This window comes from Helianthus annuus, chromosome 15 (genome assembly GCF_002127325.2).
Source record: "Helianthus annuus cultivar XRQ/B chromosome 15, HanXRQr2.0-SUNRISE, whole genome shotgun sequence".
Taxonomy (NCBI): Eukaryota; Viridiplantae; Streptophyta; class Magnoliopsida; order Asterales; family Asteraceae; genus Helianthus; species Helianthus annuus.
Genome location: NC_035447.2, coordinates 111,495,605 through 111,512,481, shown reverse-complemented (window position 1 = coordinate 111,512,481; position 16,877 = coordinate 111,495,605). Strand labels below are relative to the sequence as shown.

Below are 16,877 nucleotides of genomic sequence, written 5' to 3'. Positions count from 1 at the left end.
AAAAGAATGTGATTTATTACATAGGAAACTGATTATTATAGATGACCATATTGGAATCTTGGTGTAAATTATATGAGAACGGAATGCACGCTATGAAACTATTTGATGAGCATGGAATGTTATATTAACTAGTATGACATGTGGTATACGAATGCTTCTTGTACACAACATAAATGTGGAATATGTGATATATGTACATGCGAACTAATTGTTTTTGGTAACCACGGTAGGGTTTGATTGACTAACATGGAATGGGTAATGTAACATACCGAGCAATCTAAGGTGAGTTCACTGCACTTTTCTAAGCATGCGTCCCGGTGGTTTGGGACATCTGGTAAACGTTTCTGAAGGGAATACTGGGTAAACTGTTTAATCGGGATGTTGGTTATTGAACACAGTATAAATCATGTAAGACCCCGTACATCTACCGTGTTGCTGAAGAAGCAACGAGGTATTTAGTTGATAGCGCTATTAGGTTTGGTACCCTCACACCGGGCCGAAAGGACGGGCGTGAACTAATTACCTGGACTTCATGACCAATGCCTAGTTAGAGGCATTGGGGTTGGGCATTCTCATCGTGTACATATAAGACCCCTTACATCTATTCAAGGTTGTTTGATACCTTGACCTCATGACCAATGCCTAAATGGAGGCATTGGGGTTGGGCATTCACATCTAGTCGCCACATACGGTAATCGAGTTAATAACATCATCAAAACAAAACATTGAACTGTTTTAAACACACAACTGATAACTAAACGCGTTAACAAAACTTTGAACTCACCAGCGTCGTCTGACACACTTGTCTGCATGCTTGCAGGTTTATAGGGTTATATCTTGTGGAACTTGCTGTCTGGAAGGCTGGAGTGGTCATGGGTCGAGAAACAAAGAATCTCCATACAAGCTTAATGGTTTATGTACACATGGGTTACGAAGTACTTAACAAATGAATTATGCTTCCGCTGTATACAATGAATGACATGTAACATTTGTAACACTTTATGTTAATGAAAGAAAATTTATTTAAATACATTTATGAGTTCAATGTGATTGGTGGCTTGGATCCTGGTACGTCACACGCCTCGCGGGCGTTTCCACATGTGGTATTTTAGGGGTGTGACACAGATCATACGTTTTCTTTTGATCTTCAGGAAGATCGGCAAACGTAGCAGTATCTGAGGCAGCAACCTCTATAGCTTGATCGAAATCTGTAGTGAAACGTATCCACAGTTCGGTATTTTGACCAAGAACGTATGTACGAAATTTATCAACCCAGCCCGGATACTCGTTTAAGTGCATCAACTTAGGAGGTCGATTCAAACTTCCAGTTTCGCTTTCGCTCAATAAGATACTTTGAATGCTTGGAGTTTGGTTTGATACTAATGCCCATTGACCTGACGATATGGCATTTGCTTGCGAAGACGTCGACACCGGAGACTCGGCCCATGAAGGAGATAGACTTGTATCTGTGTACTTTCCACTATCTGGAGCCGGTGTACCCCACCATGAGGGGGTTGAACCCGTACTTGTATATTTTCCACTATCTGGAGCCGGAGTTCTCCACCAACTCGGATTCATGTTGGATAAGAAAAATGAAGTCTATATGAATATCTCGAAAGGTGACAGCCAGCCGAAGGATCCCTTGATCGAAAGACAAGACAACACAAACTTGTTAAACTTAAACAGACAAGAATGGAAAGATAATACTTGTTCGAAGGATCAACAGTGTTCGAAAGATCACTGTTGAATTTCGAACAATGACTTCGAAAGATTCTCCAAGACGAAGGATCCTTATCTTTCGAATATGAACTGTAGATCGAACAATATATCCTTCAAAAATATTCCTTGGATCGAAAGATAAGTCACAGACTTCGAAGGATGTTCGAAGGATGATTATCTGTCGAACCTCCTTTGATCGAAAGATGATCTTTCGACTTCGAAGGATATCCTTCGATCTACTGACACAGCTGACACGAAAAGTGACAGGTTGGTGAAAAGGTGATGGGTTGGTAGAGATCTTTCGGCAGAAAGGTATGGTCAGACCATACTTTTTCTACCAAACCAGATTGACCAATAAAATATTGCTTAAAATGGAAAGATCTTATCCAGAAACCGATCACCGGAGTAAGCCGGAATTTTGGCCGGAAATGACCAAGCTTCTTAAAAACAAATTTTTAAGTTACCCAACCCGTCCTTTAACACACCCGCTTAGTTTAGAACACGTTTTTACGTCAAGAAAAGCGAGAAAAACACTAAAAACGGGTGCTAAACCATGTGTCCAAACACTCCAAAGTCTTGTATAAACTCGGTTTTAACAAGGAAAAGAGCCTTAGCTCTGATACCACTTGTAGGTCCCTCGGAGGATGAGGTCAAACCTTAACCTTGTTATGTCAAACACACTAGCAAGTGCAGAATCCAAGCTAGAGTGCAAACCGAGATGAAACAAGCACAAACACAAGACACACAATATTCACCGATTAACACCACTTGTATTAATGCGAATGAAAGGTTCGGTTACAAGCTCAATGTTTACAAATCTGTTTTGCAAACTCTCTAAGTGTGTGTGTGTTCACTGTGAAGTGTCTCTCTATCTTTGCTTGCTTGTCTCTCGTGTCTGTCTATAACAAGTGAACACATTACACGGGTATATATATACCCAAAACAGGTCGTCTGGTCGAAGGATCAGATAGGCTGATCGAAGGATCAGATAGATGATCGAAAGATCATCTATCGATCTGAAACCTATCGAAGGATCCACATATACACCTCGAATGATGATATCCTTCGAGGTCTATCAACATCCATCGAAGGCTTATCCTTCGATGAGTCATCCTTCGACAACTCATCCTTCGACACAAATATATGACAACCATTTTCTAACGGTTTGGCCAAGTCAAACCAGGAGGATGGTTGACTTGGTCAAACTTACAGGACTAACAAAAGACATCGTCTTATATCGTGACAACATACAGACAAAGTACAGACACAAGTGCACCAACATATCATGCATGCATGTCTCTAAAGCTCATCCAGGAAATACCTATTGCATAGTGGGCCTGGAATGATGTTTGGGCCTGATAATAAACGAAGAACCATGCCTTTGAAATCACACAAAGAAGGTTCTTCACCTGGTGGTTTTTCGTGGATTGGATCTGGCCAAAAGATCCATATCTTTCGTGGGCTTTGGAATGATGTCTGGCCCAGAACTCTTTCGTAGGGTTGCTTTTATGTTTGGTATAAAAAGCCTCTAGCAGCAAACAGAAAGATAGAACACAGTGTGAGAACATAGAGAGTTTTGAGAGAGTATTATTGTATTATCTTCTTGTATCAAAACCTTTCTGTCAAATACAAGTTGTGCGTTAATTAAACGTTGAATCTTTGTGTATTGTGTGTTCTTTAGCTCGGTTTGCATACCCGTTTGGATTCCGCACTTGCGGGTGTGTTCGGTAACAAGGATAAGGTTACTAGATCCTCCTCTAGGGACCTACATCAACTAAGATTTCCTGAGGCTTATTCTTGAGGACAAGAATGATTTTGGGGAGAGGAGTCATTCATAATACATGGGTTAAAAGTGTAAATGTCATATTAGAGGGGTTACTAGTGTCAATGTGTTAGTAGGTTTTGAATGGTTGTTACTAACTGTTAGTTGAGTAAGTTAGCTGTTAGTAGTTATTGTAATGAAGCAGTATATGTAATCAATTACATAGATGAACACCAAAGCTATGAATTGACAAATTTCCCCCCTCTTCGATTATTTCTCTTTTCGTAGTTAACATATAAGATATAGTTGGAGGGAGAAAGATAGATGTCATATAACCTCTTTATACAATTACTAATTAAAACAATACATATAAGTTTTTGAGTCATGAGTCTCTACTTAAAAGTAGTTTTATAGATATATTACACTTAAAACAATACAAATGCACCAAGTAAAATCCTATTTAAAGGAGTAGCTATTGGTAGCAAATAGGTGGCAATATGACAACATGAGCTATTTTCCTACCGATTGATTTTTTTGGTAGCAAAAAGGTGACAAAAGGGTAATTGCCACCATCGGTAGCAAAAACTCTATTCTCTAGTAGTGGACAATTGGGGTATAACAAAAGGTGGTTCCACTTTGCAGTTATAAGTTGTATTAGTAGAAACTCTTAGTTTTTCATGCAACCATTCTAGTTAATGTATGCATAATCGCTTGCCAGTGCCCCACCCCCGACCATGCGTGGGCAGTGCTCCTTTTGAAACCCTCATGGTATAGGGGCTTCGCCTCTAAGAATCATTGAAGTTCCAAGGTGCTTGAAATTATAATAGAATTGGTAGGACGTGTACTCCACACATGACTATTCTAATTTCTCATTTGGTTAACCCACTATGATAAAGTGATATTGATGTGGACAGTTAGCTTCAACAATATTGTTTGCTCAAGTTCGTCAAAAACCGTAAGAACCTTTTCATCACAAGGTTTTAAGAAATCAAATGGACAGAAAATATTTCCCCACAAGGTTTTGAGAAATGGACACATGCAAATATTCCCTACGGCATCATGATGTTTACTTTGAACTTGAGGATCCAGCAAACACACGCTTGGTCCCAAGACTTATTTTGGCTTGGAAATGGGCAACTACCTATCATTATGTAGCAACTACCTTATTTTGGTTTAGTTCCTTCCATATCCTTCTTAAATCCAAATTTTAAACTCACAAGATATGGTAATATGATGTGGACATGTAAAGCTAACTGTTTTTAACTGGAAATTATTATTATTATTGTACCTATATGATGTCCTGATTAGTAATTACTGTCATAAGGTAATAATATAAAAGACTTCTATAACAACACATACTGACCCAAACAACATTTTTTGGGTGTTAGTACATACATGTGTATGGAGAGAAATTACACGAAATAATGAGTCGGGTACTCATTCTCATGACCATTATAATCAATGTATAGCCTCTCCCCTTTAGCTATATGACGAGTAACAACCAAAAGGTTCCGGCATACTCCATTTACATCATACCGAACACATTTGACGTTCTTTCTCTTCCTGGATTCGCTGAAAAACATTGTAATGATTTAAAGAACCGTTGATATATACCAAAGAAAGAAGATTCACAATTAAATGAGTAATTGTTGTTATCATTAAAATGCTAAAAAGACTACTATAATTTACAAGAACAACCGATTTTGTTTAGGTTATTTTTAAGTAAATGAAAAATAACCCAACGCGCTTGTATAGATTTTTCACAAAATTATTCATACATACAAATGGCTGTATTTTCTTTTCATTTTCACTGTGTTGATTGCATACACTCAATAAGATGAATCATTAGACAGTTGAAAGACTTACGGTTTGTGGTTATTTATTCCGCTGATGAAACGAGCAATGTTTCCTCGTCTATCCGCGCAGATCACCAGACTTTCATCCGGATTCGTTGCTAAAAGCAGGGTCATCATGCTGTTAGATTCATCTTGTTCTCGGTTTTTGATGTAATCTACCTCCCCAGTGTATTCAGCAATTAACGTCATGTCCTTAATGGGACCATCAGCTTGAATAGTATATCTGTTTTTGAAAAAAAAAAAAAAATGACTGAAGCTACTGAATGCATGTGGGGTCTAATCTAGACTGTAGAAGGAAATATAACTTTGTATATAATAGTTTCTATATGAAAACAGTAACAAAAAAAATATATACATTAGAGGGTTTCTGTCTAACATTTTCTTATAGTGCTCTCAGCGGGCAGATCCATCCTTTGGGTACCCACATCAAGTGATCCCACACTTTTTTTATGTGTCACCCGGAAAATCGATTGACCTGATAGTTTTTTTGGATGATGACCTCAATAAATAACTTGCATCATGACGGAAATAGCAGAAGACATTTGGTTGCATTGTTATATACGTTCCTCCTTCATTGAATGGACCGGGTTTGAAACCTATACTTTTTTTTTTAATTTCTTGTATGGGTTGGACACTAAGTTCAGTTAAAAATAGCAGACTGCATGTTGAGGACAGGTTTCGAACCGTAGACCTCTAGTATAGAGGCGTGGGATATAACAAGGTACAAAAGTCCCTCTTACGAAGACCAAACATTGTGACCCGCCAAAAATAATTCCTGGGTCACCACTGTTTTATATTGCTGTTGTAATATATGTTATATAATAATAATCTTAGCAACCAAACACATTATTGTCATATTACATAAACTTGTTCTCCATGCATCCCATTTCTATGATGTGTTCAACAGTAAGAATATTGTTGGAGTAACTTACCCTTCAATGGGATCGTAGACGATGCGTAAAGGAGGGTATTCACCTCTCTCTGCCATAGCTCTGCATTTATGATACGTTTCTATGTCTCCGTTTGAAAGAACCTTAAATAAATTCCAAAACAGATGGGCATATCATACCATATATAAACAGAACAATTACATCAGCCATGTAACTTTTTAAAAGCGTTTTTCGACAGTGGAGTTGCATTGAGCTCTAATTAAGTGACTTGAACTAGTAATTTGAAGATACCACTAGGCCAAAGGCCACTCGGTGATTTCAACTATAAACAGTAATTTGAACTAAAATCTTTTACTTCAGCCATTAATTTATAGGCATAAGCAAAATGAAGCGAGAAATCCAAAGCTAACCTGAACTCCACCATTCTCCAAATCAGCTCTGTTTGCAGATTCTGGAGCCATACCAGGAGGGTAAGTGAGGTCATTGCTAAACTCCATGTTGACTGCTTTTAGAGCAGAAGTTAAAGATTTCATTTGCTCCAGCCTTTGATCAAAATCTTTGCTTGGAGTATAGGGTAATAGTCTGCGGCTCTTCTTACGATGGACCAGGGTACATGTCCGCCTCTTGTGTTTCCTAGAATCTATTAATTCAAGGAAATACAATACATCAAAAACAGGCAGAAGAAAAGAATCTTGAAAACACAATAAGACAGAAAACGGTCTTCTAGTTATTCCACATGATGAATATCGTAACTTAAGAGGCATCCCCACAGATATAACGCAAGACTCATTGAACAGACCAACAGAAGGTAGGATACCTTTTCCTAATATATGTTCATTGTATGCACAATTTATAGGTCTTCATGTTTTCCTTGAATTATTTAATAGATTAGTAGTGCTAGATGTTTATAAACAGACAAGAACTGAGACGTAAGTGCCATCAGTTGAGTAGCTATTTTGTAATTGTAGAGGATGTAGCGGAAAAACTATAACCTAGTGCTTGCATTGCTTGTACATGACCTTGGGCCTCCTAGCCTTCTAATCAAACGTTTTATAGATCAAGAACATATAAAAGGTACAAATTGACAGCAAATGCCCTGCAACGGCGATCTCAATTTCTGGCTTGCTAGACATCCAACTCCTGACTAATTAATTAGTAAAGATGTCTAACATATGGAGTACACAGGCTCCCAAGAAACACCCACACTGACCAAAACACAGTGACAAATGAAAAACTATTTTATATAAACGCATTTAGTAATACTTTTCACGATTTGTCTCAGAAGTATGGAATTTGCCGTCACTGTATCAGATTATATCCATTGTTACCAATAGTTATCGCGCCTTAGATTGATTTTAGCTGCAGTTTATTAGACATGTAACAAACAAGTCATGCATTAGTGGGGAATGAGTAATCAAACCTGTAATGGAAGCATCATTAACATGATCGAGACTCGTTTATGGCCATGATTAGTATCTAACTATTTCCTAACATTTAACAATTGAAGATGCATTGGTCTTATGAAAAAAGATGCATTGGAGATAAAAATTGACAGAAAGAAAGACAAAAAAATTTAAGTAAACTGCACATTGGGAAATTGGTATGTGGTTTAATTAAAACATGATTAAACTACGAATCATCCGCTAGATATATATCAGGCATAACCAAATCAAAACAGGAGATGGAGTCATGGGAAGATCTACTAAAACATCAAAAAGGATAACTTCATTAAGTTAAGGAAATTTGCTTGTAATCATATCAACCAAGATTTAGATCCACCCAAGCAACCAGAAGTATGACAGGTGTCATATTTTCTCAACTTTGATTCAAATTACGATTTCAGTCAGTAACATATCAAGCTAATTTGAAGTTACAAGGGGTAATACAAAGCAATATTAAAGGATTTAATGTATTACTGCTTGCATTAGTTGTTAACAGAATGTAAGGATGGAGAAACAATCTTAATTTGGATCTAATCAAAAGGATGCTTCTTAGCACTGTTCTGAGTCCGCATAACAATATCTTAACTTTCTCTTGCAACAAATGTATACATTTATTCTTTATCTAAAGACTTTCTTAACTGGTAGATCGTCATTATCGTGTAAGCTAATTAAGCTAATTCTGATTTGAGTAGTTGGCCATATGTTCTCTTTCTCTTCTTATATCTCTTCAATGCACTAGATTGCTCTTATGGTAGTGCATGAGTTGTAGTACATAACATGATTTCATGAAATGAATGGTATGTTGGGGATGAGAACTCATGTTTTCAGCGGAAGTTGTAGACATGGATACATTCATGTTCATGATTGATTGGAACAAATGAATGTCTAGGAATGAGAATTGTGAATGCAGAAAGTACAAAACAGAAACAAATGGACAATTCAAGTATAACTGAAATGTCTTGGTACCGGACATTGATTCCGGTGACATCAATTTATACTAAAACGTTTTGGCGGTTCGGGAATTTGGCGGGTAACTGTCCATTACAGTTATTTGAAAAAGCTTTCCCGCTTATCCCTTGATTATTACATAAACTTATCATTAACTAACCTTATAAGTGTTTCTAAATATATAAGTATATCCGAATAACATATAAAACATAAACATAACTAGTTTAATAAATCTAACATAACCCCCCTTAAACTAGGTTATGTTTACGAGCTTGATCCAGTATGCTTCGATTTGCTTCATCCATTGCCCATTTTGCATAATTGAAATTAAAACGCTTCCTTCGCTTTCCTTTATTCCAGTCTTCATCATCAACTCCTGCAAATAAGGCAACAGATTCCATTTCGACTGCATTTTGTTTGGCAACTCCTTCATTCTTCGAACCTTCTTGATGACCACTGGTGGATGTTCCTTCTTCCAGAACTGTCTTCTTGTCCTGCATATTCTGTTGAACATGTTTGAAATTGTAGTAATATTCTAAGACGTCAAGATATGCGGCATATGTGGCCCTCATGTAGTCACCATCTTCATAATCGAATCCCATATCTTTGGCTATTGCAGGCCAAGTATTCTTGGTTGTTATATTTTGATAACCACCGTCCATGGCCACGAGTAGATACAAACTCAGTAGGTTAACTTTCCTCATATATGAATCCATTGGCGGAACCTGTCTAGTTCTTATTCCCATGTAATTGAACAAGAACCATTTAACCAATTCCTCAAATTTTGAATCAAGTATATGTTTATACTTGATGACAAAATCTCGATCATCCAATAGATTCATGAAGGCTCTGCAATCTTCGAATTCTTTGAACTCCATAGCATTGACAATCATGATACTCCAATCTGTTTCTTGTGAAGACAGATTAAGTTCTTCAAAATAGGAATTCAAATAGCGTTGCTTGAATTCTTCATCAAGAACATTTTCTTCGATAATCTTTTGTTTCTCCTGTAAGCCTAACTCTTCTTCTCTTGTCATCCCACTCGTTCCATTGAACAAGTTATTCACCGGACAAGAAAACATTGGATAAATTCTACAAGTATCACCGGCCTTTTTGACCGTAAATCCTTGCAACGTCAATTGATCTAAACTCAATACATTTCGATCGAGTTCCGGTGAATAAAAGACGCTTTGAATTCTCATGTTTTCATTTCCGGTTTTTATTTCTATTGATCCAACCCCCCGTGTGAACAAAAAATTATGTTCACCAGTGCGTGTATCAACCCCGATTATATGTTTAATTCGTTTGAACACGTTTAAATTCCCAGCAATATGATGTTTAAATACAGAGCTTACGTAACAAATGTCATTCCATAACCCTCCTTCGGTACCGACAACAATCATTTCCTGATGATTGTTGACATCTCCATCTTGTCTCTGTATTCCTTCATTTACTGCTTGCTGTATCAATTGTGTCGCTTCATCGGTTTCTTTTCTTTTACACGCGTGAATCTTGTGCCCAGGCTGTCGACAATAGTAACATGTCTTTTCTCTTAGATTTCGTTTGATTTTTTCTCTTGCCTCATCCGTGCAGTGTTGACAGGGAAGTAACGTAGAACTTGGTCTAATTTCAGTTTTGTTCATCTTTCCCAACACGGCTCTGATACCACTATGTTGGGGATGAGAACTCATGTTTTCAGCGGAAGTTGTAGACATGGATACATTCATGTTCATGATTGATTGGAACAAATGAATGTCTAGGAATGAGAATTGTGAATGCAGAAAGTACAAAACAGAAACAAATGGACAATTCAAGTATAACTGAAATGTCTTGGTACCGGACATTGATTCCGGTGACATCAATTTATACTAAAACGTTTTGGCGGTTCGGGAATTTGGCGGGTAACTGTCCATTACAGTTATTTGAAAAAGCTTTCCCGCTTATCCCTTGATTATTACATAAACTTATCATTAACTAACCTTATAAGTGTTTCTAAATATATAAGTATATCCGAATAACATATAAAACATAAACATAACTAGTTTAATAAATCTAACATGGTAGATCTAGAAATAAAGCATGTTCTCTTAACCTCTGATTGATTCTGGTGTACTTTACGTCGCAACTGAAAGGTCGTAAAGAGTAAACAATTTTTTTAAACATTATATACTTACATTTAACTAGTTTGGCCACAAACTAGTCATTCTACATGCTAAAATAGATTCTAGATAAGATTGTGGATCTATTGTTGCCAAGATAACTGTTTACTTTCTATTTTGCAGTACGGGGAAACTACTCATTTATGCTGAGCCATAATATTAGAAGTAATAAAATGCATGACTTATAACATAATCACAACATTTTCCAATTTTTGTTAGGTATCGGACCAGAGTAAACTCAAGCGGAAGCAAACAAACACACACACACATTAGCAAAAACAAAGAACACGAGAATTTACGTTGTTCGGTCAAGGTGACCTACGTTCACGGGTTGCAACTAGGTTTCACTATTATTAGATGCTCACAACTGTTACAAGAATGACAGAGATTACAATTGCATCATAGGTATATATATATATATATATATATATATATAGAACAAGAGTAGGGTTAACTCCTTAGTCAACAAGTTAACTAAATGGGTCTGCAACCTATTTAGGGTCAGTTGACCTAAATAATTAGGATCGGCTATCAAAGACTATAAACCCGACAATCTCCCACTCGGAGGCTATGCATAGACCACAAAGTCCATCCAAATAAACCCATTACCAGTGACTCCAGTAATTTTCACATTCAAGTCTTCCATGCCTTGAGTTCCCAAAACAAGTTAACACTCTAGTCCTCCAAGCCCCTAGTTCCCAAGAACAGACTAAGACTCTAGTCATATCCACCTAGTTGCAACCACCCCTCTCATCAAGTACTTACCTGAGAGACCAGTTGAGGCTCCCACAAGCTCCAACCCAACAGTCTTATCTGACCCAGCCATCATGGCTGAAACCGCCATTGACCCATTTTCTGTCTCAACCGGCTTGCACGATCCACCAGCTCCAAAGATACACCAATAATTAATGCAACTCTCCAAGAGAGCATTTTGCTTTGGCCTAAACCTCGTCTTCAAAACCCAACAACTCTTTGTGATTGTACCCAAAACACGACCCATGTTCCCACTATAACCAAATCCCATGACTGGCTTAAAGTTAGACCCTCAACCATGTTCAACTACATTCAACTGACATCCCCAAAGAACCAAGATTCAAGTTTGCAATTTGAACCCTCTTTTGCTTACTAGATTTCTTGAACTAGACTTTATACTTAATAGGGACAACTACTCCCTCAGCAGGTACCTCAACTAGATACAACGATCCTCGTCTCCTCCCACAGGTAACGACAAGATTTCCATCAATCACCTTCCACTTCCGACCACCAAACTTAACATCTACTCCCTATTTATCTAGTTGACTAATAGAAACAAGTTTTTGCGTTAAACCTGGAATTACCTTGACATTCTATAAGCTCCATGTAGTGCCCAATGGAGTCTTCAAATTGACTTGTCCCGTACCTGTAACATTAAGAACATGACCGTTAATCGTACCTTTCCAAAGTCTCATTTTTTCAGATTCACCATCGTCTCCCCCACTGTGCAAGGCGTGAAACGAAGAACAAGAATCCATAGCCCAAGTGTCTATTGACTCTTCACAATAAACGAGTACATCATCATCATCATATTCTCCGTCTGACACAATACAATTTACATGCTATTTACCATCCTCTTTTTGAGGATCGGGACACTTGTTTTTAACATGCCTTTTTTCACCACAGAATCAGTGCCTCACATGTTTTTCAGCTTTAGAAAAGCTTTTCCCACGACTCCCACTGTTTCTTCTAACACTGAACAACCAGAAGTAGATCCTCCACTAGAGTTCCTCTAGCGAATGTCTTCACCCAAAACACTATCCTGGATCCGATCAAACTTCAAATTTCTAATTCTGGCAGTTTCAGTAACCATTTTCATACTTCCTGACCAAGATAACAAACATCATCAAACCTCATGCCCACAGTTGCTAAGCTGGACAAAATCGAATTGACTCCGTTAATGTGATCAGCAACTAAGCAAGTAACTGGACTGCCCTCGTTCATTCTCATTGTGAACAGTTCCCTCATCAAGAACATCCTATTACCGACAGACGGCTTCTCATACAACACTCCTTGCCAAAGCCATTGTAATTTTACCTCTTGCCTTTTTGTCCATTCCAACTGGTTTTTCTTCCAATACCATATCCAAATCGCATTCACTAAGCCACGCCTCTCTTTGCATTCTCCATCAAGCAAAATCAATATTGTTGAACTTCTCGATTCAGAACTTTCCGTCTTCCGCCATTGCAAACGAGAAAATAAAAAAACCACAAAAACTAAGCACCCGCAGTCTGAGCAACCATTAATAAACCAAAAACCCGAAGCACCCGAACCAGCGACCCCTCATGCAAATCCGAGTGTAAAACCAACAATAAACCAGGTTTTCAAGAACCAAAAACCTAATCACAAAAGCACCCCAAACTGTAAGAACTGTACTCAGAGATTTGGTAAGAGCCGTACTCACGTTGGCGGCGGTAGCAACAACAGATCTAGACTTCCCGTTCAACTCTCTCCCTCTCTAACACTTGAACCATGTAAACTGTTTAACTGAACCTATGGCTCTGTTACCACTTGTTAGGTATCGGATCAGAGTAGGCGCAAGCGGAAGCGAACAAAAACACACACTAGTAGAAAATAAAGAACACGAGAATTTACATGGTTCGGTCAAGGTGACCTACCTCCACAGGTTGCAAGTAGGGTTTCAATTCTATTTGATGCTCACAATTGTTACAGAATGGCAAAGATTACATTTACATCATGGGTATATATGTAGAACAAGATCAGGGTTAACTCCTGAGTCAATACTTAACTAAATGGGACTAAAACCCAATTAGGGCCAGTCGACCTATATAATTAGGGTTGGCTATCAAAGCCTACGAACCCAACAATTTTATATTAAGAACAAAAAGATTGTATTAGAAAAGAAACTAGAGCATCAAAAATACATGGAAGTGTGACATCAGTTACATAAAATACTAGGCTTACAACACCAATCCGATGTATCAAAAATACAAGGAATTGTCACATCAGTTACATAAAATACTAGGCTTACAACACCAATCTGATGTATCAAATTTCTTAGGTGTCTTTTTCAACAAAATAGAAAAAGGGAAATGATTTCATCAACAATCTTTGTTGGGTTGTGTTGATGTATTTGTGTCTTTGCTTGTATTTTTACCGAACACGTATAAACGATCTTTGTTTTTCTCTATGTATTTTTGTTTGGTTGTAAGTTGTCCAAGTCAAACATCCTCCTGTTTGACTTGGCAACAATTTGAACATTTAGAATATGTTAAGCTTATGTACACATGCGAAGGTGGGCCTTCGTGTCACTCACAAGATGTAAATGAACCTAAGTTTGATAAATGCTGGATACTGCCAAAAAAATGAATCTTCAGGGACTTGTTCTACAATTGTTGAAATTTTATATGTTTACAAACACAAATGCGGACAAGATAGTGTTTCAAGGGATCCAAATTTGTGGTGTTATTTTGTCAGAACTTATGTTTTTAGGTGTCCGAATTTGTCAACTTGATTTGTCAGTACTTATAAGTTTTTGGGGTTGTCCAAACTTATAAGTTCTTTGGTATTTGTATGAATTTAGGTCTTTGTAATGTCAGTACTTATTTGATAAGTACTGACAAGTGTTTTCATATTGTTCTGTCCGTATTTAGGTCTAGGGTCTCATTTGTAAGGACTTGGGTGTTCGAACTTGAGATTGTATATATTCTTAGTGATGGAATGTAATCACTAATGTTGTTTTTGGGAAACTTTGTGTGCAAGATACATTCTAGAGAGAGAAACAAAACCCTATACTGTGTGTGTTCTTCACTGGGTGTGATAGTGATCTGTGAATACTCAGTGTATTAACAGATTGTTCGGTTCTCTCATCTTCTACACCTTCTGTAGGAGCTCTATGATGTGGTACAAGACACGCAGAAGTTTCCGCACATCGCGTGTGTGTTCGATCGGTCCAGGTCCGTGTGTTCGTTGTAGCAAGACGACCTTACACAAGACACGAAGGAGTCTTGCTTGTCTATTACGCGAAACAACACGAAGGCTGGTTCGTGTGTTTGAAGCCTTCGTGTCCCACATAACATGAAGGAGAGCCTCCGTGTCTCCATATGGTGGTTTGTGTAATTTTCTTATGCCTTCGCGTGTCATCCTGCTGCATTGCCTATAAATACAGCATGATGCAATTCTAAATGTAAGAGTGCATTTTGAGAGAGTCCGGAGCTTATTTTGGATAACTATTATACTGTTACTCTGTCAAAATCAATTGAGAAAGTTTTGAGTGATTTGTTCTTCTTGATTGATTGTGCTCTTGCTTGGTTGTGTGTAAATCACGGATTCCGCACCTATGTTTATACATTTAATAACTTGAAATCACCTTGTTCTTAGGTCCTTTCTAGGGACCTACAGGTTGATCTTGGTCCCTAGAAAAAAACAATTTTGTTTCTGTTTCCCCAAAAATTCCCCAAACATGAATACAACCATGCCATTTTTTATAAATAATGTTATATTCTCCAACTCATGCATTACAACAAACAAATCCTGTGCATTGAAGATATCACATTTAGTTGCAAACTAGCCTTTAGACTCTAGACAAGATTGTAGATTAATTATTGCAATATTGGCCCCAAGATAATGTTCTTGTTTCTATTTTGCAGTGACTGAAAACTACTCAATTATGCCAAACTTATACTTATGTGATGACTCATAATATTTGAAGTTATATAATGCAAACAACTTGGAACATTATCACAAAATTTTTCTATTGAATATTGTTTAATGTCAATGAAGCTTCTCACATTCAGGCTGCCTTTAAAGGATAATATATTCTCCACGTCGTGAAGGATAGATCAAACGATTAGAGGTATATAAATGTTTGATGCTCACAAAACATAACTTGATGTTATCGAAAGCTAGGAATTCAAAGTGTTCATCATGAATACCTTGCACATCAACCAAACTAACAAAAAAGATTCTTTGAGGTATACTAAGTTTAAGCATACTTGACATGAAAAATCTTAGAGCTAACTTTTTCTTGTTGAGAAAACTACTGAATAGAGAGATAAACTGATTGACAGTACCCTAGAAAATCACATTAATATAACCCCATGTGAAAAGGCTTTAGCGATTAGGAAACTACCCGAAATGAATAACTCGACATCCCTGAACATTAAACTGATAATACTCATCTTCTACCGTCTAAATTTTCATGTAGATTTTATCGAACTTACTTTAAACAGTCTACCCTGAGAGAGACCGTCGCCGAGGATATAGGGTTCTTGATCATAAAAGATCCAGGTAATCAGTCGAGATCAAACCGGAAAATGATATCGGGATCAAACCGGAAAATGATATCAAACAACAGGATAAATCGTAGAAATTAGTAAAATACTCTTTTGTTAATTGTCATTCTTTTCATGCATGCATATGTGATATGATAAGCTGATAGAGTAATCAAAGAAATGAATTGCGTACTTTTACGATGGGGCGATTGATCGGCGCAGTTAGGGCAGTACCAAGAGTTTATAGGCAAACGAATCTGTCCGCCATTGTTGCCAGACCCACATTTACAGCATACGACCACCTCGTTCTTAGTAGCTTCCATAATCTCCTTCATCGATCCATACCTTTGTACTCGTCTTCCACGCTTTCCTATTTTATTTTATGAACAGAAAAGATTGTGTAAGAAAAGAAACTTACAGAAAGCTAGAGCATCAAGAATATAAGGAATTGTCACATCATGTTACACAAAATGCCAGGCTTACAACACCAATCTGATGTATTAAATTTCTTAGGTGTCTTTTTTAACAAAATATATAGGGAAATGATATCGTAAAACCGTTGTTGGGTTGATCTTCGTCCCTAGATCAAAAATTTTCCCAAATCATGCATATAAACATGCCTTTTTTTATAAATAATTTATCTACTCTAACAATTGTACTACAGTAAACAACCCCAGCGCATTGTAGATAGGAAAAAAACGGAAAGTAAACTTATGACCAAACTACTCACTCAGAATATATTAGCTTAGCTTACGAAGTAATGACGATCTACCAACGTGAGGAAAGTTTCTGGATGAAGATTTTATTTATACATTAATTGCAAAAGAAATTCTG

At 37.3% G+C, this 16,877-nt stretch overlaps 1 protein-coding gene across 1 annotated transcript; it reads right to left on the bottom strand.

The window, feature by feature from the left end:
* Positions 1–4,893: 4,893 nt before the first annotated feature.
* Positions 4,894–16,390, bottom strand: LOC110876740 (histone-lysine N-methyltransferase ATXR5). The gene is made up of 5 exons (XM_022124900.2): positions 16,233–16,390; positions 6,638–6,860; positions 6,270–6,370; positions 5,348–5,560; positions 4,894–5,053 (listed from the first exon to the last, which is right to left on the bottom strand). The coding sequence occupies exons 1-5, from the start codon at positions 16,376–16,378 to the stop codon at positions 4,894–4,896; spliced, it is 843 nt and encodes a 280-aa protein (XP_021980592.1). The 5' UTR covers positions 16,379–16,390.
* Positions 16,391–16,877: the final 487 nt, after the last annotated feature.

Excerpts from the sequence above, each read along its gene's own strand:
- LOC110876740 (XM_022124900.2), bottom strand. The coding sequence starts at position 16,378 with ATGAAGGAGATTATGGAAGCTACTAAGAACGAGGTGGTCGTATGCTGT. Across the intron at positions 6,371-6,637 it reads TGGAGAATGGTGGAGTTCAG|GTTCTTTCAAACGGAGACAT; the intron begins GTTAGCTTTGGA and ends AATTTATTTAAG. Across the intron at positions 5,561-6,269 it reads GTCTACGATCCCATTGAAGG|ATATACTATTCAAGCTGATG; the intron begins GTAAGTTACTCC and ends TTTCAAAAACAG.